At 38.4% G+C, this 24,530-nt stretch overlaps 1 protein-coding gene across 1 annotated transcript in view; it reads right to left on the bottom strand.

Annotated features, from left to right (window-relative positions):
• Nucleotides 1-219: 219 nt before the first annotated feature.
• Nucleotides 220-24,530, bottom strand: part of LOC108675886 (protein spire-like) — a 129,064-nt gene continuing 104,753 nt past the window's right edge. The window contains exons 10-14 of the mRNA XM_018163933.2: nt 4,875-4,963; nt 4,156-4,314; nt 2,928-3,167; nt 2,479-2,610; nt 220-333 (exon numbers count right to left, since the gene is read on the bottom strand). Coding sequence (XP_018019422.1) covers nt 220-333; nt 2,479-2,610; nt 2,928-3,167; nt 4,156-4,314; nt 4,875-4,963 — 734 coding nt within the window. The remainder of the gene's footprint in view (nt 334-2,478; nt 2,611-2,927; nt 3,168-4,155; nt 4,315-4,874; nt 4,964-24,530) is intronic.

Genomic DNA, 24,530 nt, shown 5'->3' with positions numbered 1-24,530 from the left:
CTAAATATTTTCAGACAAAAGTTTGAAATAAGATGAGGAATATGACAACAAAGGGCGTCAGTTCCTTAAAACTTTGTATTGAAAAGAAGCCGCTGTAAGTTTCAGAGTAAAGAAGAACTACTTTCTTTGCAGGCGACAGAAATGACAAATGCTTTACGTACTGGCGAACTCTCGTAACAATCGCCAGGTGTACCAACAGTTCTTCAAGTAATTTTAGACTTACTTGTGGGAGTGTGGGGCACCGGAGCGAGGGGAGGGGGAGGGGGAGGAGGGCGCCGACCCCACGCTACAGGAGGAACTAACGCGCCGATCCTGCGACGTCTTCGGCAACTCCTGCGCAAGAATATCGTTATTTAATTTTATTTATTGAGAAAACCAATTATATATTTCAAGAACACAAGCATACAGAGAAGGATTATGTTCAATTATTGTCAGCGCGAGAATATCGTTATTTAATTTTAATTATTGAAAGAACCAATAATATATTTCAAGAACGCAAGCATATCGAGAAGGATTATGTTTAATTATTGTCAGCGCGAGAATATCGTTATTTAATTTTAATTATAGTGAGAACCAATAATATATTTTAAGAACACAAGCATACCGAGAAGGATTATGTTTAATTATTGTCAGCGCGAGAATATCGTTATTTAATTTTAATTATTGAGAGAACCAATAATATATTTTAAGAATACAAGCATACCGAGAAGGATTATGTTTAATTATTGTCAGCGCGAGAATATCGTTATTAAATTTTAATTATTGTGAGAACCAATAATATATTTCACGAACGCAAGCATATCGAGAAGGATAATGTTTAATTATCGTCAGGGCTTCAGGAGGCGTTTGGAGATGCCATCAAGGATTGGATGACGCTAAGACTTGATGGGGTGGATCTGGCGAACATTTCGAACGAGAGCAGCAGCACCAATGATTGCATTCTTCAGAGCCCTCGTGCTCCCCATCTTGAGTACTGCTGCCAACTTTGGGCGGCACTCAAGGCGGGTGCGCTGGAGGCCGTGCAGCGGACCTTCACGTACAGGATCAGCGGCATGAGGGAGCTGGACTTGAACTACAGGGAAAGGCTGAAACACCTGGGACTGTACTCAATGGAGAGGAGAAGAGAAAGGTATATCATACTGTACACTTGGAAGATGGTAAACGGACTGGCTCTCAACTTTGAGAGTGAGACCTCCAAAATAATGACATATTACAACGAAAGGAGGGGCTGGCTTTGCAGAATTCCCCCATTTAGTAACCGAGCCGCGGCCAGAGTACAGACTCTTCGGGAGAGATCACTGTCCGTGGTAGGACCGAGGCTTTTTAAAGTCTTGTCAACAGTGCTGAGAAGAGGGGAGTTCACCCTTGCAACATTCAAGAGACGACTGGACAATTGGTTGAGAAAGATTCCGGATTGTCCAGTAATGGGAAACTACCCTCAGCAAGTGACAAGCAACAGCATCTTGCATCAGCTGGCCCAAAAGAGGGCAAATAGACGAAACACGTCCAACGTAACATCCGGGACCCGAGGCGGGGTGATCTGCCTAGCGACGACTCGGAGACAGAGGACGACGAAGGCGGCGCAACAGAGCGACCGGGGACTAGGAAGTCCCGAACTTATCATAACGTCATAAGGTTAGGGCACAATTCACAAAGCAGTCAACATAAAGCAGTTAAAACAAAGCGGTCAACATAACACAAAGCAATTAACACAAAAAAAGCAGACGATGGTGGTGAAAGAAGGACCGATGTTTCAATTGAACAGCAAAAGCAAAGAAAGCAAGAGCTTAGTAAATTTTACAGTGCAGGGAATAAAAAAAAATGCAAAAAAACTCTGCAAAATAGTCAATGTAAAATTTACATAACAAATAAGCATCATTTGAAGTTTTGCTCTGGCATGCAAACCGGCAAAACATAGAAACCAAAAAGGCATTATTTGCATGAATATAATATAAAGGAGTTTAAAAGTTTTTGTAAAAGTTTTAAAATAGCCAATAAGAAACCATGAAAAAATATAAAGATTTTCATAACATTTGATCGCTTGGGATGAAGGGAAGCAGCTTTAAGGAATGCGAGGTGTAAACTAATTGTTATGAAATGATTGTTATGAACTGTTAAGGTTATTGATAGAATAGTAATAAACCGCAAGCCATTGTCAATGATGGGTTTTGTTGTAAAATTATCGTTATTAATTGTTAATGATAAAATAGTAATAAACCGCCAGCCAATGTCAATGATGGGTTTTGTTGTAAAATTATCGTTATCAATTGTTAATGATTGAATAGTAATAAACCGCAAGCCATTGTTATTGATGGGTTAGGAGTAACGAAGATACCTCTTGATATGTTCGTGCACATACGGAGGGGAGTCCGGGGAGTGTGTGGCGGGGAGGGAGTGTGGGGCACCGGAGCGAGGGGAGGGGGAGGGTGTAACAATCGCCAGGTGTACCAACAGTCCGTCGAGTAATTTTAGACTTACTTGGAGTCTACTGAAGAGCTGCCTGGGGAAAAATTGTGTTTGTGATTCCTCTTCTTCTTCACGAGGGGAGAAGGCTTGAGGGGACAACATCAGCACGGGGATGTTGCCAAAATGTTCAGCTGGTATTCGCATCTGGAGAATAATCAATAAAAAAATATAACTCAGTACTCCCTGCAGTGAGTAACAGAGAGCGCATTTTCTCGTCGACGAAAACGTGAAGTAACGGACGGACAGACAGACGGACATGGCGAGCACAATAGTGCATTTTTTCCATCAATGAGAAAATGCGCTAAAAACAATCAAAACAATTCAGTGCGACTGCGTCAATTTCATGGACGTAATAACGAGGTCCGGACAACAGTTACATGCATGCATTGCGTAATAAGAGTTATTTCAACAATTTCAAGCATCGTAATCGTTAAATTAAATTAAAACAAATAGGTACACACCTTGGACACACATTTCTTGCAGACGTTGCGTTTACAAAGACGGCACTCAACAGCCCAGTAGCCGAAGAAGCTGAAGCGCACCTTCATACACAGGAAACAGATCTTGCCTTTAGCCATATCCTCCTTGATGGTCAAGTCCAGCGGTAAGGCTTCCAAGTCCGCCTTCGTCAGGACGTTACGGATGTGCACGACCTCTTCCAGCGTCAGTGATAAGCAGTCCAAGTGTGATGCGAAGTGGGCCTGCAGAGTCGGTATACTTTAGCCAAAGATTCGATCAAATTCCTATAGTTCTTCAAAGATTCAACAAAATGCCACCGAACAGTAATCTAGACGTCCAAGTCAAGCTCGTATTTGGCAAATTGCATTAATAAAGCTCAAGCAAGAGATAGAAGAAACAAACTTATAAATGGCGGGACATAAGAGTTTAAATTTACTCCAAAAATTTCTTACATTGGTTAATAAAGTTGCTCGATTTTGCAAGATAAATACATTCACTATAAACTTCCAAACGCCACTTTTTAACAATTGAGAAATTTTCTTTCGCTACACCAGAGAATCAACTGTTAAAGTTTAAGGTTAAATCAAATTCTGTCCAGAAGCCGATTCACTAACTTCATTTTGAACTCTAATTTTCAAAAATAGTCTGAAAACACTCGGCTTTCGCCCTGTCATGTCAGAAGTTAATCCCGATTCAATATTTTATATTTATTCTTCCTAACAATTAAAATAATTGCTAACAAGCAACTTGCAAATGCAATTATTGATTTTATGTTGACTTTGATAGGTTCTTATAGCTACATAATCAAACTTGGGAATGTTAAGTTTTACAGTAAAGCTATAAGTGGGCCGTCGCAAATAAATAGCGCAATTTCCAGTTTAAAAATTGCTCTGGAGGCCGAAATGGAAAGAAGCAGAAATGCAAAACTAAGAATCGAAATCACGAATCGGATATTTTGCTCACAAGGATTGCAGCGGATGAGCTATTCATCGTAAGCGATTCGGTGATTCATTCGCTTTAGATTCACACAAAACTTGAGGCGACCATTGAAAACTTGTATAAAGCCAAGCTGGGCCCTGGTCAGTAACGAATTAATCCTCTCTAATCCGTCAGAAATGTAGTAATCCTCAGTAATCCATCGGTAATGAAGTACCGTATTCCGTCATGAATCCGTTGGCAATAAAGTAATCCTCACTAATTCGCAAACAATAACTTTATCCCTAGTGAGACATTAGACTGGCTGGGCGTGGGGGCAGCAGAGGAGGGGGCAAGGGGGTTACATTGACTTGTCCCCCGCTGCATGGTGGGGGGCGCGGAGCCCCCCAGAAAAAGGGACGACTGAGGGGGGCTTGCGGGGGCAATATCGCTCAGGTCGTCGTCGTCATCATCCTGTGGGGGAATATTAATTTAATTTAATATAGTCAATAAATAATTTACGACTGATCGTATATATATAGGGTTATATATAGGCCGTAAATATTCTAGGATTGTCACTTTTCGGCAATATTTAAAGGGGATACTACAATTAAATGATAATTTTGAATTATTTAAAGACTTTTCAATAAAAAATCGTGCTGTTTCAGTCATTGAAAATTTTACCCGCACAAATTGCCCTGTTCAAATTATTAAATGATTTGGAAGTTATCAACACACTGCTCGCTAAGAAAACAACATCAAGAACATATTAGCTTTGTGCATATTGACTTGAACGATCACGTCTAATCGATCCAATACAATCATTAACTTAATTATATAGAAACTTCTTTCCGCTAATAACAATCCGCTAAAAACAAAGCTAATATTACATCAAATACTTCATTCACATCACCAAGTCAAGGATATATTAGTATAGATATATCAGATGCTACTTCATTCACATCACTAAGTTATGGATATATCAGCGTGAATATATCTCGCTATGCACCAATAGACAACATGTATAAGCAGACCTCGGCGTCTATGGTGATGCTGGGGAAGGAAATGAGTTTGCGCTTGGGGAGAGACGGCGCTCCTTCCGACGTCACGCGTCCCAACACAACTGCACGAACAATATCAACATTTTATTTGTAAAACAGGCCTAGGTTAGCAATAATAGCAATATAATATCACACATTTACTTACGAGGTAGCGCAGACCGATAGGAGTTTAAAATATTATTGCTTCTTTTCTTCTCAAGATGGGTATGGAAACATTTGGAGAGATCATTAGTTGCAATGTGTGAAACTGTGAACGCTGGCAGACAAAAGACAGGCATTATGGAAGTTCAGCCGTCAATAAATGCTCACTCCACTTTTGGAATTAGTTCATTTACTTCAAAAAGTATGACCTCCATGCCCAAACAAAATAAGGTCAGATCACAACTCTTCAGTTGTAGGAGAAATGCGAGGTCATCAGAACGACAACAATGCCTTCATCCAGAAGCTTTCTTGTGCCACTGCAAGGCCACTCCCAGACGCAGGAACGTAAACCGACCATATGCTCGTAAAAAACACGTCAAACAGCAAAATAATTACAGTTTTTAACTTTAATTGCGCAAGATTTGAGAAACATGCGGCGCGAAAAAGTTGTGAGAACGGAAGAGATAGTATTGGCATCGCTGCTGGACCTAATTGAATGAAGCTGCAAGTTAACCTTGATCTTCTATAGATTTCAGCAACCATTTGCGTTAAGTTCTTCCTGACAATTTCTATTCAGATTGATGATTGTATTTCTACAGGAATGTAAAAGCTAGGAAACCCAGCCAATTCGATAAATCATTATATGAAATAAGGCCTGTGTCTCACTTAATACAAGCACTGTATGAGTAATCCACGAGCTAGATAGGAAGATACATAAAACAGTCGACTTCTGTAGGTTAATAGAGGAAGATGAGCAAGTCAAAACTTCTCTCTATAGGTCACTGATGTCCAAGTCAGTAAATTAAAAATACTTCGAAATATGCTGATTTTCCTGTTTCTCAATAACTTTCTATCTTCAAAATAGACTTCAATAATAGTTAATGCAGAAGGTTGGAAGCAGCGTGATGACGCAATGGACGAGTTCATTTGTTCAAGTGCCATCATGCAGGTTACATAGAATGGAGTGCCGGGGGCAGTAGCGTGAGACAGTGAGGCTTGCGTCACAGTTGTTCCATGCCTCAAGGGAGCAGCTATGCAACATTATTTCAATAACTAATGAGAGAAAGATACACGAGATACCCACAGCATTAAAACTCAACAATGAGCTCGCAACTCTATAGACGTCCAAGTCAAATTCGCATTTGGTAAATTGCATTAATAAAGCTCAAGCAAGAGATAGCGGAAACAATAATAGAAAACTTATTTGATTGAAAATTTTAGCAAAATTATGCAGAAAGCACAACAAACATGAGGAAAAATTCAAAATCTACGGATCATTTTTTAAATTTGAGAGAAATTGTCGTACCCAAGTGGCGACAGCAGAGTGAAAGTATTGCGTCACGCAAGCACCCTGGCGAGCACACACGTAATCGGTGTGGAATGGTGAACATGCAATCACTAATGAGGAGCTTGAAGCCTCCACATGCCATTACGCATGATTCTCAATACTTAAAAACTCGATGACGAGCCCTGAATTTTGAAAGCAGGGAAATTGTGTGCTGAGATACAAAAAATATAACTCAGTACTCACTGCAGTGAGTGACAGAGAGCGCATTTTCTCTTCGACGAAAACGTGAAGTCACGGACGTACATGACGAGCACAATAGGGCATTTTTTCCACAAATGAGAAAGTGCGCTAAAAAGCGATAAGAGTTCAACAAACACGATTGGCCACAAGAATTAGAGACGAGTATTCAATAATCTACGAGCAGTATAACAAAGGAGTTCAATTCAATGAGGTGGGAAAAAGTTAATGACACCAAGTTATGGGCAATTCGTGAAACCAAATATCCACAGGGCACAACTGTTGAAGCAATAATAGGTCATGGATGGATCACCTTTGCAATTTGAATATACTTATTATCTAATACATTATCGACGTAGAGATGCAAGACTTAATTAATCATTTCAACCTTTTGATATTTTCATTGTAATTATGGCAATAAATTAATTATTTACATGAAAATACTCCCCAATTTAAATACTCCCCAATCCGTACCGAAAAAGGCAAGCTCAGAATTCAATTTGTTTCGTTCCTACATAAGGCGCTCGGGATGCATCAGGTGCGAGTGATATTCAAGGACGGAAATCTTGCTTAGCTTGATGAATAGGCTGCATGTGCGTCATTTGCAGGAAGACTCGTGAGCAGAAATGAGCAGATATTTCATGCATGGAGACGGGAAAATGTTTGTTTTTCTTAAAACGGGACTCCAATGAAGTCTTCACACGAAAATAAGAATCAGCACAAGCAACGCTAATCCTGTTATCTCTACGTGCGAAAATAAGTATTCACTAAAAAAATATTAAAACAAGTTAATAAAAACCAGAAAATTAAAATTTACATCCTGTGAAAATATAAAATCAGTGGACAGCCTCATCATTGTACTGACAGTAATGAAGTGGTTTTTCGATGAATTTCATTGCACGCAAATTTAGGCTGATGAGCACCTCAAGGCACAGCATTAATTTCTATAACTATAACGACAGCATAGTTAGACTGTCTCATAACTCAGTTACATTACTGAAGTAATTTATTGAAAATGTGAATGCTGTTCATTAGTACGGACTTCACTGGCCTGACTTCGGACGAACTTCACTGTCCTGAGCCACGGATTTGCTCCGAACCTAATTGAGTATAAAGATGGTGCAGGTAGTTTGGCGTGCAATTTTAGTTGGATCATCAAACTCTGGACGCTCTAAAGTGCTCTCGCATTCGATTTCCAAACTCAATTTTGGACAGAAATTACAAATGGCAACAACCTGCTGTGGCCTAGGATCTAGAACTGAGTAATGTACATATAATAGCGGCTCACATGTGGAAGCGATAAATCGGATCACTCCGTGCTATTTCGGTTAGATGATCTAAACTTGGAAGCTAGAAATTGCCACGTTTTGATGCCCCTAAAACCTTGTCGTCAGAGGGCTACGTCACCGACATTAAAGCTGCCCTCGTGCCCCATGCCCGACGAGGGAGCCTACTGAGGGTGAGTGTGGGAGGCAATCCCCGCTACAGACGACCATTAGTCAAGTCCCCCCCGGGGAGTGAGGCACTTAATGCAGATTAAAAAACATGATTGGAAATTGATGAGAAATGGCAGATGTGCGCGACAGCGATGGATGTTAATCGTAATCTTACTAATCAAACGAGCAGATATGATTGGTCTCCGCTCATATCATGCTAGATTTGTGTAAAGATATTCCGGTGAGTTCACAAATGAAATTTCGTTCTTAAAAATAAGTTATTGGTAATAGAAATGTTAATATGAATAGTTCGTTCTGTCTGCAGAGCAAATGAAATGCCGTAAAATGACCATGAGCTTGAAGAACAGGAACACACATCGGGAACAATGAAGGATAAGCGTTCACTGGAACACCGACAATTAATCAACAATTAACAGCACAACAATGTAGCCGAGTTTTAAGGTGAAGGGTCGAACCTCGACCAGAGGATCCCAAAACTTACAATGAACAGAATAGTTGGATGATTTGGGCCATAAAATCCGAGCTCATTGTCAGGCAACGAGCAGAGTGTAAATTCATGGGACATTAGTCGTACCCATTCAGAATGAAGTCTTAAAGTTTGATTTCATAATTTATTACATTTATTTGGCGTGTGATGACAAATGAATTGTACATCGCAAATTTAACCCAAACTCTGATTTCTTTATTGTAGAAATTTTCAAAATAATGTGGATTATAATAGTATTCATTCTCTTTAGCTAAGATTCAAACTTTGATTTCTTTGTTGTAGAAATTTTTAAAATAAGGGGGAATAGAATAGGATTCATTCTCTTCAGACAAGATTAACTAGCTTGAACAAAATTTGGACTATAGCTATACCACGTTGTAAGCCTGAGCGTTCTAGTGCAGACATTTGAACATTATTCATTATGCTGAATGACATGAAATACGAATATTATTTTGATAAAAAATTCAAGCGCCTAAACTCTCGTACACATAATTTATTCTCCAATCGACACTTAACACGAACCTACTTAAGTGACGGCATAATCATGCATTAAATTTTGAATTTCATCTAGGAAACCTGAAACATCAGCACGTGCATTGAAATGACCTTTGTTAGTTTAAATGCCCCAAGAATGTCATCGAAGAAGATGGCGAAGAATCAATAATAACAATTATACGAGAGAAGTGGCCACTGCATCGAGAAATGAATAGACCATTTATCCAGCAATGTTAAGAAGTCACATCCCACGTTCAGCCTTGAATGAGACCGCGCCACGCCCTAGTCCGCTCGGGTGTCACTCTACCAAATGAATTCTAACTCCATGAGAATTATAAGTAATAATACCAGATAAATTCACGAAATATAGAAATCGATTGATATTTAAGAACAAGCTTATGCTAATAAACTTCGCTGAAAATTAACAGCGACAAAAATCGTATTCCACCTTGACCATGCATGAAAACTGTTCAAACAAGAGTCTAAAATAACATTTGTTATCGGAACTTAAGGCTGGTGCGTCATAAGGGTTTAAAAAGGACATCAACAAAAGTGATTTATGAGCGACAAAATCGGCACGTTCATAACAACACAGTTTGACGCCTCGCAGTATCGAAGGCCTTCAGCAAGATCAATGTTGTAAGAACAGACCAAACATGGCATTCTAGGTCTTTGTAATCAGCGTCTGAGTCACATTGAGGAGTATGGTCCAGCAACGCAATATCGTGCGAGTTCAGACTATAGCTGATTCAAGCGTATTTTGACAGAGCGCAAAATCAAGGACAAGTTTCCATTTATATTCTTTGTTGTGCTCATTAAGAAGGCAGTTAAAATTCAAAGCTTTCTTTTGCGTAGTTTTTAGAGAAACTATGCGCGTTCTCCAATGAACATTGGCCAAGCGTTTAGAACTACCACTATGCCGAAAAGTCGAGGTCAGAATCTGACGGAAATAAGGCCATCCAGAAGCACTGGAACAGCTTGGGAGGAACCGACACGGCTTGGGCAAGTCTAACAAAAATAGAAGTGAAGTATTTGAACGATTCCTAGGCTGGGTAAGAAATACTGCATTTTGCGTAAAACATGCGTCGGAAGCGAGTTCCAGGATTGGAAGCAGGAACGCCAGTTTTCGATTCGGATTTTGTTGAGAATGACAGGTGAATTAATTGCGTTTTTGAAATTGTAAACCGTTTAACCCTTAATTGTGGCTAGTTTATACCACTATTACTGTCGTACCAATACAGGAGACTAGGTATAAATTGGTTGGCGCATCAAAGTTACTGTTGAATCTTTCTTCGTATTCGAAATAGCTTCCAGTAAACCAGTGCGAGGAAAAATGCTTGCCGGTAAAAGGCCTGGTGTAGTTACTCATTTATGGGGTCCCGTGAATGTCAATTGCCAGAATTTTTATGAAATTTAAGCTTCCATGAGCGCCGAAGAAGATTGCTGTTTTTCATTTTTTATATCTTCTATAGGGATGAGGCTTTGAAGAAGCTGGGTCCAGATGATTAATTTCCGTGACAACAAAAGAAATTTCCGTCAATACAATTAAATGGCCGTGAATATAATTGTACGTCGAGAACGTGGCCATGACACAAAAATAACCGGCACTTGAGCGGTAACAAATTCACTTGTAGACACTGGAAAGCTTGGGTGAGATAGACGAGCGGCTTATACGTTAATAGCAGGTTAAGACGACGTCGCTTGGAGGTCGTATGAGATAATTAACATGGTTAACCCTGGTTGGCATCAGGTTAACCCATCGTGATACGTTACTCTATGTAGCAAGTTAATTCGATGTAAGCAAATTAACATAGTGTAACTAAAATTTTTACTGTTGATGCCCCAATGTAACTGCATCGTAGAATAGGGACCGCTCTGGAGCAAGTACTCGAAAAAATGATAACTGGGGAAAGCGGCGAATGGTATCTGAATGTTATAACTACGTGAACCGTTATCAGAAACGTAAATTTTTTGCTAGCAAATAAATTAGCAGCAAATTATAAAGAGCAACCAAAATGAACAAAACCTAAACAGAGGAAAAAAGTGACAGTAAAATGAAGAGAAACAGGCACAGAGAAACAGGGCAAGGTCGTCTGGTCAGCCAATTACATTAGTGGCGTCGGTAGTTGTTTATAGCTACACTGCAGGTGCTAGATGCACACCAACAACGTCTCAACCTACATTATATCCTACATTACAACCTACATTATAACAACGTCTCAACCTACACAGGGAAAATATTCTCCTTTAATAAATGTAATGTACGTGTATTAAATGTCGTAACTGTAATGAAAATGTGGGACCAAATACAGAACAAGATCCAATTAAAAAAGCATTATTACAAGAAAATTTTTCTGGTGAAAACATGGAAAGCAGAGTGTAAGGCATCATCAATTGCATGGTATTGTAAATCAATTTACCTTCCATCGATTTTCTTCTCCTCTACAAAAATGAAATAAGCTAAAACCATTCATTTCCTATTGTTGGAATGAAATATACGCAATTAACTTTCATTTGAAGAATTATAGGAAAATTGAATAATACTGGATAAAAATTGAAGATGAATTGGCATATTGAAATTGTACAAGCTCCAAGCACTCCAATAAATTAGTCATTCGCTCCCTTGTTTCATGAATAAGGCACCGGATAGTACGGAGGATGCATGATAAGAAAACAGGCAAAAGCGAACAATAAAAATAAATATCCGGAACTTCATTTTCCCTTCGAACGGTATTGAAATTTGAGGAGCTCTGTCGTTGAGCCTGGGGTATTTTCCGAACAACTTTTGAGTTGATTCTCGGATCATTGAAATCAAATATTATATTCCAAGCGAAGGCACATCGCTGGATATCTGGAATTCAAACTGCGGTTTCTCCGATGACAATGGAATTCCCAGGAGGTTCCAAGTGCATTTGATTCTCGTGAGAGCGAATGCTGCATGTTGACTTAACATTAGCGAGAAGTGCCGCTGAAGGAGACTGTACCGAACGGTACTCGCCTACATAAATAGTGAACGGTCACTTGTAAAAGAATAGCAGTAAAAAGTAAAATACCTTTTCTATAATTGCTTTTTGGAAACACAATTGCTATTACATTTCAATCAACGGGCTTTTGCATTAACTGCTCGCATTGAAAATTAAAAAAATAAAAATGCTACAAAAATGTCAATATTTCATTTAAAAAACGACAATAAATTGAGTTTAGTAGTGAACCGAATGATTGAGACTCGTACGAGAGGTTTCAGGCCAAACATCATGACACCGAGTGGCTTACATTCAACTGATTCAAGTAAACCTTGCACTTGTCGTTTAATTTAATCTATTCGCGGCAGGCAATTTAATGAAACCTGAAATGCGGTATTTTATGAGAGCGTCGCCCTCAGAGCGGACTCTGTTCGGATTGATATGGATGTCAACACTTGATAGTGGACATCGATGTCATATCATGCATGGAGCGCAGATTATTATAAAGACCGCAAGCAGAAACTAAAATAAAAATAAAATAGATTTTCAAAAGAAATTTGTAGTACATTATTATCTGCTAATTGAAAGCTGAATACCATACAAGATAAAATATTTATAGCTAATAGCTACCTCAACAATAATGGATACAAAAACAGGCGTGCAGACTCTTGCTTATTTTACACGTATTCGCTTGTGTGAGGCCGATTAATTATTAAGTATGAACGCGGCATGTAGCATGCGAGGAAGAATATAACGAGTCAAATTAAAAAATATATATATGAAGAACGAGTGAACGGTCACGACCCTTCAAATGATTGGGAGCGTCGATACTGCGCTAATAAAGTCACGCGATGCACGAAACATGTCACTGAAAATGAACAGTCATTTCATTACAAGTCGAATCAACTTACGCTGAGCGGGATGACAATGGATAGATATGTATACAAAATTACGGGCGAGAAGATTCGTATCAACTCGCGATGATGATTCAACTCGCATAATTCATTTTCAAATTTTATTATTCATTCCTTGAAAAATCTCAAAATCCTGTTAGGAGCCGGGCGCAGAGGGCCATAAATCGACTATTGACATAGTGTGTGATGACTCAATCACTACGGTATGTCAACGGTTGGGCTGATATGGCAGCGCTTTTTTTCTTTTAGCTTCACTATGAATGAATGATGAAAAAAAAACATTTTAATTTTGTCAATAAGCGGCAGAAGTTCGAATTTAAGCGGCACGAGTTTTTTGTTGAGAAATTTTAGCTTCAAATGAAACGATACATTGTTCAAGGTGATGGCATCATCAGTGTCAGTGGCAAGCAGTTTCATTTCTCCGATTTTTTCTACGGTTTATTCAATGCTGCTACATTGACATGATTTGCAGCAAATGCTGCAACATAATTATAACTTTCATTCATTGAAACAGAAAATTGATCATCTCTTCAGTTTAAATGTTGCTCCGTCTGTCAATACCGTCTTATTAACATCTAGAATGTTGACATCATTTGAATCGCAAATTAACCAGAAAGTTAAAAAGCCCAAATAAAGCAGAATAAGTTCACCACGCGAAACATTTCAGAGATCAGCTCCATCATAAGTTCAACAACTTCATGAAGACAAGTATAATAAACAGAAAGATCAAATTTAAACGGAAGATATCTAAACTTAAATAGCCAGATAATCAGGCGAAGTAACGTACAAGCCTATCGATTAACCAACTTTACGAGGATATAAGAACGATATCAGCGTTGTTAAGACAAGTTTATTGTTCGAAAACATGCAGCGGTTCCTAGCTCCATGAATTTCCATTGTTTGAAATGAAGACCTCATTAGGAAGAATCCTAATGTCCGAGTTTTCAAGTATATTGACTTGATTCAATGTGTCAATGATGTTTGTAAATTATTAGACTGTATATAAAGTTGTGAATTCTTGCATTAATAGACTGTATATAAAGTTGTGAATTATTGCATTTTGTTACCGGAAGCTGATTTACAGTCTAGTAATGTGAAACTTTTCTAAAAGAAGAGTTAAAAATTCAAATATGACGTTTTCAAAGGACCATGCTTCTATTCCAAAAAAATTCTTTTATTGACAACTGAACGGTTTTTAGAGGCCTAATCACTTCTTGCATATAAACAAACAATTAAGAGTTAAAAATAAGATCCAAAATTTTTTGACTAGTATTAATAGAGAAACTTTCTGCAGATAAAGTGGAAGCATTGATATTTATCTCGTTCTGTCCTTAAATCCACTTTTCAATAAGCGAGCTTAGATTATAGAAATAGCAACGATAAACAACTTCTGAAACCTCATTCTCAATAAAATTTCGTTTCACCATACAAATGATACAATATCACACAATTTCATAAATGAATAATTTTTGTGACTACGAAAAATGTCCGCTTTTAATAAGAGAACAAAGTGTCAAGAATCTCAAATAAATTAATAAACAATTTAAACGATATGATCGGTTATTCACAGTGGGGTGAAACTGAAGAAACTTGTTGAAAACCGAATGCGCTATCCGTGAAGGTAACCTGCACTCACCCACACACTCACGCGTGGGAACAATTCTCTGATTTCCACAAGATTCACACACCAAGAATTGCCCCAGAGTTTCTCTGAGCTGCACGGCACAACCTTCGTGGGTTCTATTCTATTCGCTAGTAGCTGTAATACTTGAATGCAAGAAGTGGCATTGGGCAACGAAACTTCCGATTTAACGTAAAAGAATTAATTATGAGAAATTGACTATAGGGGAAACGAAGTCAACTTCTTGTACAAAGATCCTATCGAGGCCATGATTTTATAGCCTTATAAGGCTACGGCACATTCCAATATCCTGAATGCATGCTGATGTCTACGGATTTGAGAAAAGGTGTGCTCAATATGGTAATTGTGATTAGCACAGTCTCCGCCCAGCGAGGTATACAATATCAAAGAGATATACAAATATACTATTGCAACCATTTAATTGTGCTTTTAACGCTGAAATTGAAAGCAACCCTTGAACAAACAGGAACACAAAAGGAGTGCCTAAGAACATTTTGAAATAAGTTCCGAGGAACACAAATAATTAAACGGTGGCGGGTTTCAAAAGCCGGACAGTTTTTGCAGTAGTTTAATTACAGCGGCTAAAAAAGGCATGGCACCAAGGAACACAGGATGGCAAAAGGAGAGCTGTTTCCTCATGTATCTGGTACTAACTGGCTGGTAGCGAAAAAAGAAAAGAAGTTCAACACCCACCAGATTACCCTTAAAAACTCTTACAATACTTACGTCATGCTATCAAGTTCAAAACGAGCTAAAAAATTCCTGAAATTCAAAATTGGAAGAAGGTAGCTCTATGAAGATCTTGGAAATGTTACTGGAACTGTTTTTGCCCAGTAAGAGGCTCAGACACAAACTGGAGAAACAGCTCGTTGAGGCTACCTGCAAATTTTCTTCCCTGGAGGCAATGCGAAACTCCGTAGGAAATACTTCTGGAACTAACTGGCTCACAAGTTACCATAATATGTCGTAAACGTTCAAAGTATACTTTAAAACTTTGCTAGTCCATAAATTGATTACTATTTCAAGTGTATCAAAAGCAAAACAGATAAAGGAATCATTTGTTCTGGTCAGAATCGATGCAATTGCTAATTTAAAAATGAGTGCTGTATCAATCAACTGTTGTTGGCCTTAACAGTAATGCAGCCTAAAGCTCAGAGACGATGAAAATTGGTAAAGACCCAAGAGAAAAATTTACTTCAGATCATGACAAGAGTTAAAACCTTAAAAGAAAACGAGAATGACAGCCCCATTGTTCACACACCTAAAGCTAGAGAGCGTCCACAAGATGACCGTGAGATAGGCTCGTGCGTATCTGTGATACCGACAGTCTTGTGGTCTGCGCGTGGGAACTGTGCGGTATCTCCGTGTTCCGTTATACCGAAAGCACCGCGAGCTCTCCCATTAACAGAGAGATCCATTTACTTCCGTTGGGCGAGCCTAGTGATTAATGATGAAGTTGTTAATCTATTAATCTACTAATTAAGCAGGTTTATTTGAAGACTAGAGAATTTGTTCTATTGATAATTTTGTTATTAGTTTTTTTAATACACAGAACAATATTTTTCGTTTGCACGGTTAAATCGAAAATCAGGGTGGCGATGGACATTTTTATTTCGTTAACAACGTTTCGTATGTATCGATCATTCATTATCAAGTTACATGACGCACTGAGTGATGAAATTTAGATCGACATAGTACAAAAACATGTAAATAGGAAACTACTAAAAAGTCAGGATTGATTAGAAATGGTTACAGAATCATGAAAATATGAAGATAATCATGAATTAAAGCACCCTAAATTACTACGAAAACAGCCTTAATGTTCAGACTGAATGTGCGTGAGACGTCGGCTTAATCTTGTAGTTGTGAGCCTTATTAACCTGCTTAAATGAACAAATTCTGCCAACCTATCCTAATCTAGGAACTAATGTGAACTAAATGATGTATAATAAGGTGAAAATATGATTCTGATGCAAAAGGCAGTTTGATTTATTCACTTGAATCTCAAATTATTAAACTGGCAACGAAACACAGTTGAGCAAAAAAATTCCGATTGTAATTTTTTATGCCGAAATATTTCGTAGAATCCTAGAAAAAGTCAAGTATTTTCTGCTGTGACTTATTTAACGTGGAACACAAACTGTATACGACGCTTTAAAAAGCGTGTGTTACACTGAAAACGGACATTTGAAGAAAACACCTTTTTAAGTTAACACTTGAGTAGTATCATGAAAGACTTATGACACCACAATTAAGTATACAACGCCTCCAGGCGACACTTTCGCCAACCATCATCACATAATAAATTCGCAGCAGCTACAGTCAGATCTTAACCGCATTCAGAGTGAAGGTAGATAATCTCTCAGCATTGAATAATACAGGAGGGGGTATGAGTAAAGAAGAAGCATGCAGGTAACGACAGCATGGCACGCTACCGCGGCGACTTGCAAGATCAATGAAGTGATATAGCGGCCTGTAATTGGGAGGGCGCTGATGGCGCTTTGCCATGTGATACGCATTTCTTTGCGTGGACGAAACTAATTAATGAGGATAGCATGTTCCAAAGGATCAGTGGCACAATACATTTCCTTCTTGTTTATCATCATGCGTTTGACCGGTTTACTTGTAGCGTATACAAACCCTCTTCCACGAGAATAATTTATGACTTAGTGTTCCGCGGAAACACAGTATTATTAGTATTAGTTCGCAATCGCATGTATTACTTCATCTTAGTTTGGAAGCCGCCCTAAATATTCACAACAAACCACACAACAATACAACTGCAAACATTTGCACATTTATTAGGCACTAGAAACGGCCTAGCAAATATTTTCGTCAATATTCAGTTCTTGGAAAGTGAGCGAATAATCTTCAGTCACATCAGGTGTCGGCTCACAGGTGTCGCGGAGAACTAGGCCTCGGATTACCGTGAGGCCAAAAGGAAATGAAGTGCACCAATTTTATGTCCCGTGCAATGCCGCAGTTAGACGGAATGCAGGCCATATACAGAATTTCTGCGCACGTCGCAGTGTCATAACCGGAAAGACACGATATTTATGGCCAGGAAAGCTAAGCAGGTCAGAGTCCCAGGACCAGAAAAATACAAAAAAAAACTGCCGGCAAGCAAGTACGATGCAATGAGGCCTGCATGCTTAACCGCATTTATTTACAGCTATTTATATTATCCCCTTTTCTTGCTTTAACATTTTCGTCAAATTTCTTGGCCAGAGATTCAATGCACAGCTTTATGCATAATTTAAAACATATAAGAAATGTTGATTTACTTAAATCTACAAATATAAAATCATCACTAATCATTGGACGAAGAATATTTTAATGAGAAATACTGAATCATTGTTTTTGGCTAAATTTAAGACTTGCAATACTCATGTCTCACATTAGCCACACCCAAAATATGTTCAACGTTCTGTACGGGAACAGCTTATACGGCAGACATATCAAGTATTTACAGGCGGAAATGGAACAAAAGAAAGCAAAAAAACTGCAGCTAGTTGAGCACGTCATAATGACCCCCACTCTCCACGGTCGCGGAAACTGCTTAGCAAGTCCTAAAACGTGCAAAGAAATATGGCCTTATACAACAAACGTTGCACGAAGAACTCTACGCAAATCGCGCATATGAAGCTCCAGAATTGCATTGTAGCGAAGTGCAATTAATTAAGTTGTGTGACAGTGAATCGATAGGGAAGTGTAGCATGTAACCACTGCTTGTGCTAAGATGCAGTGCATTCACAGTTGTTATAGAACTTTAAATCTAATTATGGAACGGTCCCAAGCTGAATGAAAAGCACATGCAAAACGTTCTCAAAAGTGCATGCAAGACGCTCAATATATCTTGTAAATGATATATTTGTAACAGAATTGGAGCAAACTAAAAGGAATTAACCGCACTGTGGCAATTAAAATAGATTGTGTCGTTTATTATAAAGCCACTGAACAATAGTAGCCAACACTATTGGCTTGACAGAGCGCAACGTAGGTGTTGAAGCTTTAGTTTAGCAACACTTATTGTTTTTCAGCGAAGGCTCAAACTAGAAGCTGACCAGACAATGGCTCGTTATTGCTTCTCTAGCAATTGCACGAACACGGAATGTTCGGCAACAGTCCACAGCTTCGGCAACAGTGAAACGCAGACGCTGCCGTGTTATAGACCAATGAAGAACTTAGCTTGTTTACACAATTTTTCGTATGATTATAAAAAAACACAGGCAACATCTTTATTGTTAAAATGAAGTAAATAAATCAGAAAATAAGTCCTATGTATAGTTGAAACTCGGTCAGGTACCGTTGCTAGACCCAATCACCGACAAACGGACAATAAAGCCAGAAGCAAGAGGCACTGGCAGTGCCAGACGAGGCAACATAGGAGCGATATATTGAGTCGTATTCATCAATTACTTCCAGGCAAGTCAAATTACCAGGCCTACGGTGCATGGCTCTGCGTCGGGCGCCAGTCCATGTAATAACGCAAGCTTCCCGCTCATGGGAAAACGAAATTGCGCGCTTAATGGACGCAGCCTGAAAAAATGGCTAGCAGGGATCCAAAAACGGTATAATAAAAAATAGCGTCCGATGATGATGGATGAACTCTTTTGGAATGGAATTACCACGCATGCGAGGGGAAGAAAAAAAAAGCTCAAATGAAAACGGGAATTGTGGGTTCTTTATTTTCTTGAACAATGCGCAGCGCAACAGGAAGTTTTCTTGACGAATGACGGCAGGATGAAAACTACTACTGGGCAGGGCTCTGCAGTATACTGATAATACAAGTGTCTACTATAGTACCTCAAATCAGCCGGTCAATCATCAACAACGCGAATAAATTATTTTTACAAGCGAAAACTTGAAACTTAAGTTCAAACTCAGCAAATGCGTTGAATCGGGCGGCCGTGTTAAATATACGAGATGATTCAGGGCCCAGGAGAAAGCCGAGAAAGCGCGGTGCTGGTGAGCCGCTGAGAGGTCAAGCGCGCTGACCGCACCAGGCTGCGTGAGGCGACTGTTGACCAGCAGCCCTTCGATCGCCGTGCCACTTAATGCCATCGCCGCATTACAAATCCACGCCGGGGAAAGGTTTCAGAGTCTGTGTCGGTGTCTCATTGCATGTCATTGTGCACTATAAAAGGTACTATTGGAATGTGTCTCACTGAACAAAATAGCTTCAATTTATTTTTACCGTTGGGGCCACAAGTTTGCAGAACATGTCCCCTGTGCAAAACGGGAGCGAAATTTCTTGAAACCGAAATCATTAGTGGGTAGTAGAAATATAACTATAATTATAAAATCAAGAAGCATGAGTTCATAGAATGACGAAAAAAGTATAGCTATTGCTATAAAACAGGAAATTTACACAATACATCGCAGAGACCACGCGAAGAGTTTCTGCTTGCTGCAACAGTTCCACTGGAGACCCGAGAGTCGAATATCATGCACTGGAGTTCGCCGTCCGTACCGACGTCCTGACATGATAGCCGCAAAAAAGGCCCGACGTTTCAATTGCAGACACGTCGAATACGTCGAGCGTGACACTGAAGCGTCTGGTGCATTGCAGCGGTTATCCTCACTGCAGGAATTGTGAACGCCTCAAGTATGCCAACTTGGCGCGAAACTAGTTTCTTTGACTGCAACAAATTCCAACGGTGGAATTTCAAATAATTCAGAGTATTATATTCATAATTTATTTCTTTCGAGCAAATGTATAATAATAGGCTTTTTATAATAATAAATTTTCAAGAAATTACTTTTATCATCAATAAGACCAATTTGATAATTTAGAAACCACTTGAACAGAAAAAATGTTGCTAAGTAAAGTCGGTTACATTAAATACTTGAAAAAGATACAACAGAAAATAGTGTTACTTCAGCACTGGCGTTGCCAATATTATAAAATCGTCATACTGGTTCGTCGCAGCGAAATTATATTCAATTATTAGAGATTATAAAAACTATTCTCGTTTCTACCAAGTACGATGGGACAATATTAACTTATTTAGTTAATGATCAAGCACTTCAGCTAAATGATAATATTAGAAGTTACGCTCAGTATCGTTGATCAAATAAGATCTGCTACCGTGCTACCACAGGGTTGTGGTAGCACAAAAAGCTGTGAGTGGCTCATAAAAAAATGGAGTCTGGTAACTAGTTTAAGGATTCTGAGTTGCATGAGAATTTGAGACTATCGAGGCACAGCCTTGCCTCAAACTTTCCGACTGGTCTTTCAACGGAAAAATTTGGCAGGCCAGAGCACGGGACACTCAGCGAGATGAGGGTAAAATACTAAAATTGTAAAAAATGTTTGGAGCATTTGACTACGATTTATAACAAAACAGTCCATAACTAATCTTTTTACTTTGATATGGTCATTATACTATTGCTTAAAATTATTTATTTCAATTAGAGCGAGTGAAAAAACGAAAAATCGTGGATAGTTTCATTATATTCTCAATCTCTCAATATTATTAATATTAAATTCAAAACACAACGAATGCAAATCGAGGAATGAGAAAAGGAGCTTTCACTTGTAAGAAAAATTTAAAATCATTCTGTACCAATGAAGTTTGAACGGCACAGGAAGAGGAAACTCTATGCCCAGCAATTAGAAAGGGACTGTAGTGGGCATGGTAATTAAAATATATAAGAGAACTAAAGTTGCTAAGAAAACGCTACGTATGTATAGGAGAGGATGCACTTAATTATATATAGGAAAGGAAATGAGTGTGGCATGTTTAGAGTTTTAGGAAATAGTACATTTATTTGTACATGTACAAACTCAATGGAGATAGAATTGAAGACTCAACCGCTAGTAAAAACGTTTAAAAATCAAAAATTTACAAAATACAGATCTTTTAATATAAAATATTAAAATAATTTTCAATAACAATAAAATATTATATAAAAAAATGCGCTCAAAGCTCGTTCAATTTTTCCGTTCGATATGTGGAAAGAATACACATCAGACTTCATGTTTGTCGTCAAGGCAACGGAATTGATTGGATTATTATAAAATGCATTACGGTTCGTAGAAGTCGTCGGTGACGGACATATTTTTCGGTTTGAAAGGCAGGAAGCCTTGAGCCGTCCGCTCAATCACCAGTACTTCCGCGTCACGGGAAATGTTGAAGCAAAACTAGGACAAATAGGTACAGTGAGCAACAAAAACGACACAACGTGACCATACGGAACAAGCATTTCTTACGAGTTTCGAAACCCATAGAAGTTTCGGCAATTTTAGGCATCTTCTTGATTGTTAAAAAAGTGAAAGACTCCATGGAAATAGCAACAATAATTTGTGGTAAAAATTTAGCGGATAGAAAATGAAGTTGAATAGTAAAATTTAACGGAAATTAATAGAATAATTGTTTCACAAATTAAAATACTTATTTAGTCACAGTTCACCTTAAAAAATAAATACCGAAGAGTCATGCATAATAGCATTAATTCCATGAAGCATGACAAAAACCCACGCATACAAGCATGGTGATGCAAAGCATCGGCACATTATACGATTATGATTATACAGTGGGGGGAAATAAATATTCGTACACTTGAAAAATCGTATTTTAATGTATGTAAGTACACAAACTTAACAGGAAAAGTGATTTAAATTATGTATAGAGACGCATAGTATTCAAAAATACTATAAAAAGAAATTAAATCTCAATGCAACAAAAAACAATGCAACATGTTCACTTTTCGGGGTGAAAAAAGTATTCGTACAAAACAATAAATCCGCATTATTTTAATTTAATACTTGGTTGAATACCCTTTATTCAGCTCAACAGACACCAGTCTATTTCTATACGTCTCGACCAATGATTTGCAGATGCTGACTGGTATTTTATACCATTCTTTTTGGCACACCACCTTAAGATTCTCAAGGTTTGTTGGGGACCTTTTCTTAATTTGAATCTTCAAATACCGCCACACAAACAACTAATTCTATCGCGTTGGAAGGAAGGAGAAAGTTATAGGAAGATTGCTAGCCACTTGAATGTTCCTTTTAGTACAGTTGCTTCGTTCATTGGACGCTTCAAGACCCGTGACAGCGTTGAAAACCAAAGACGATCAGGTGCTCCTGTGTGCCAAGAAGAATGGTATAAAATACCAGTCAGCATCTGCAAATCATTGGTCGAGACGTATAGAAATAAACTGGTGTCTGTTGAGCTGAATAAAGGGTATTCAACCAAGTATTAAATTAAAATAATGCGGATTTATTGTTTTGTACGAATACTTTTTTCACCCCGAAAAGTGAACATGTTGCATTGTTTTTTGTTGCATTGAGATTTAATTTCTTTTGATAGTATTTTTGAATACTATGCGTCTCTATACGTAATTTAAATCACTTTTCCTGTTAAGTTTGTGTACTTACATACATTAAAAAACGATTTTTCAAGTGTACGAATATTTATTTCCCCCCACTGTATATGTTTAGCAACATTATGAATAGCTGTCGCGTTTCCAATAATGACAGCTCGATCATTGCAGTTTCGACACGACCATCAGTTGCAATATTGGCAAGAAACAATTCGTTATAAAGTTACAAGTCATGTTAGTTATAAATCTCCGCACGTGACATCAGGCGGCGCATAACACGTGATCGAGTAGCGTCGAGTTCGACAAGCCACTTGATATGCGGTGAATTACGTTGATATAAGATCGGCGTCTTTATTTCGTTTAACTTGCAATACAATCACACGTATATGACCATGCATGCGTAACAATGATATAGGTTTGACACCAAATGCAAGCTGCGGATATTTGATATATTATATTTGATATTATATTTGATATATTTGATATTTGATATTATATTATATATATTATATTTGATATATTCATGCGGGCCTTTTTCCAGGTAAATGGAAAAATATAAAATTTTGACTATTCTGCAACAACGGGAACCCGTTAAGAGCCCATGAACCCAACCAGAGCTCGTCGAGCAGACAATTTGCACATAGTAGAAAGTCATGCACCGGCAACTGTTTTGTATGTCACTGGAGTTGATGCATAACAAGCAGACATAGCACGCGCAGCTGCGTGATGTAACATCATACAAACACACGAATTTCTGACCTATTTGCACGCCTCACGGACACGAGTATTTGTTATTGCTAGAGGTCTAAGAATGAAGTCTTTATTTGCATAGAATTGAACTGAGTAAAAGCTCTTCAAAGAATTTAAAGAGAGAAGCTATTTAACCTTTTGTACCGGAGCAGATGAACACACCTTTTTGAAAAATCATCCACTAATACATTCAAGCTCTAAAAAGGTGCTACTAACAAATTGAATTGAGAAAGAAAACTATTAATGATCTTTAATATACCTTCTAAAGTTCTAATACACTTTTGTTTAAGGATTATCAACTACACCAATGATATCCTTATGTGTCAAGTCTTAGCCAAAATATGACGGGAAAAACTGCGCTTAGAAACAAAAGTAATTCAATCAACGCGTAGTTCAGAGGTGGCAATGCAACAAGTGATAAATTTTAACGAATGAAACGTACTTCGCAACTATCAATGCACAGGTGCGTCAATTGCAAAGCGAAACTTGAAAAAAAAAAACGTTTCTCCTGGCATTCCAGCGACGAAACGACTGACATGGCGGGCGCGGAGTGAAAAAAAAACCGAGGCAAAATAAAGTGGCACAAATTGAAGAAAATTAGTGGTCAGCTAACTGTTACGATGGAAGCTTTAACATGTGTACGGGGTTTACAACCAAGCATTTCTTTGCACGAATTATATTTCGAAGGGTGAAACCCTTCTTTTGAGATTTCTGGAGCCTTCTACCCGATATCAGATTCAGATAAAAAAATCACTCGAGGCAACAAAATTCCATTCCAAAGGCAAAACGGTTGTCGACGAATTGAATCAAGACAGCTTTTTCAAGGCAATCGGGCGAAGGGAGTGGAGCTTTGGCATTACGGAGAGGGCACACATACGAGTACATTCCAAGTTCTTCTTATGAACCCATCGAAAAACTAAC

The sequence above is a fragment of the Hyalella azteca genome, unplaced genomic scaffold (assembly GCF_000764305.2).
Source record: "Hyalella azteca isolate HAZT.00-mixed unplaced genomic scaffold, Hazt_2.0.2 contig6498, whole genome shotgun sequence".
In the NCBI taxonomy this organism is placed as follows: domain Eukaryota; kingdom Metazoa; phylum Arthropoda; class Malacostraca; order Amphipoda; family Hyalellidae; genus Hyalella; species Hyalella azteca.
The sequence above is the reverse complement of the archived record's forward strand: the minus strand, read 5'-3'. Positions and strand labels throughout refer to the sequence as shown.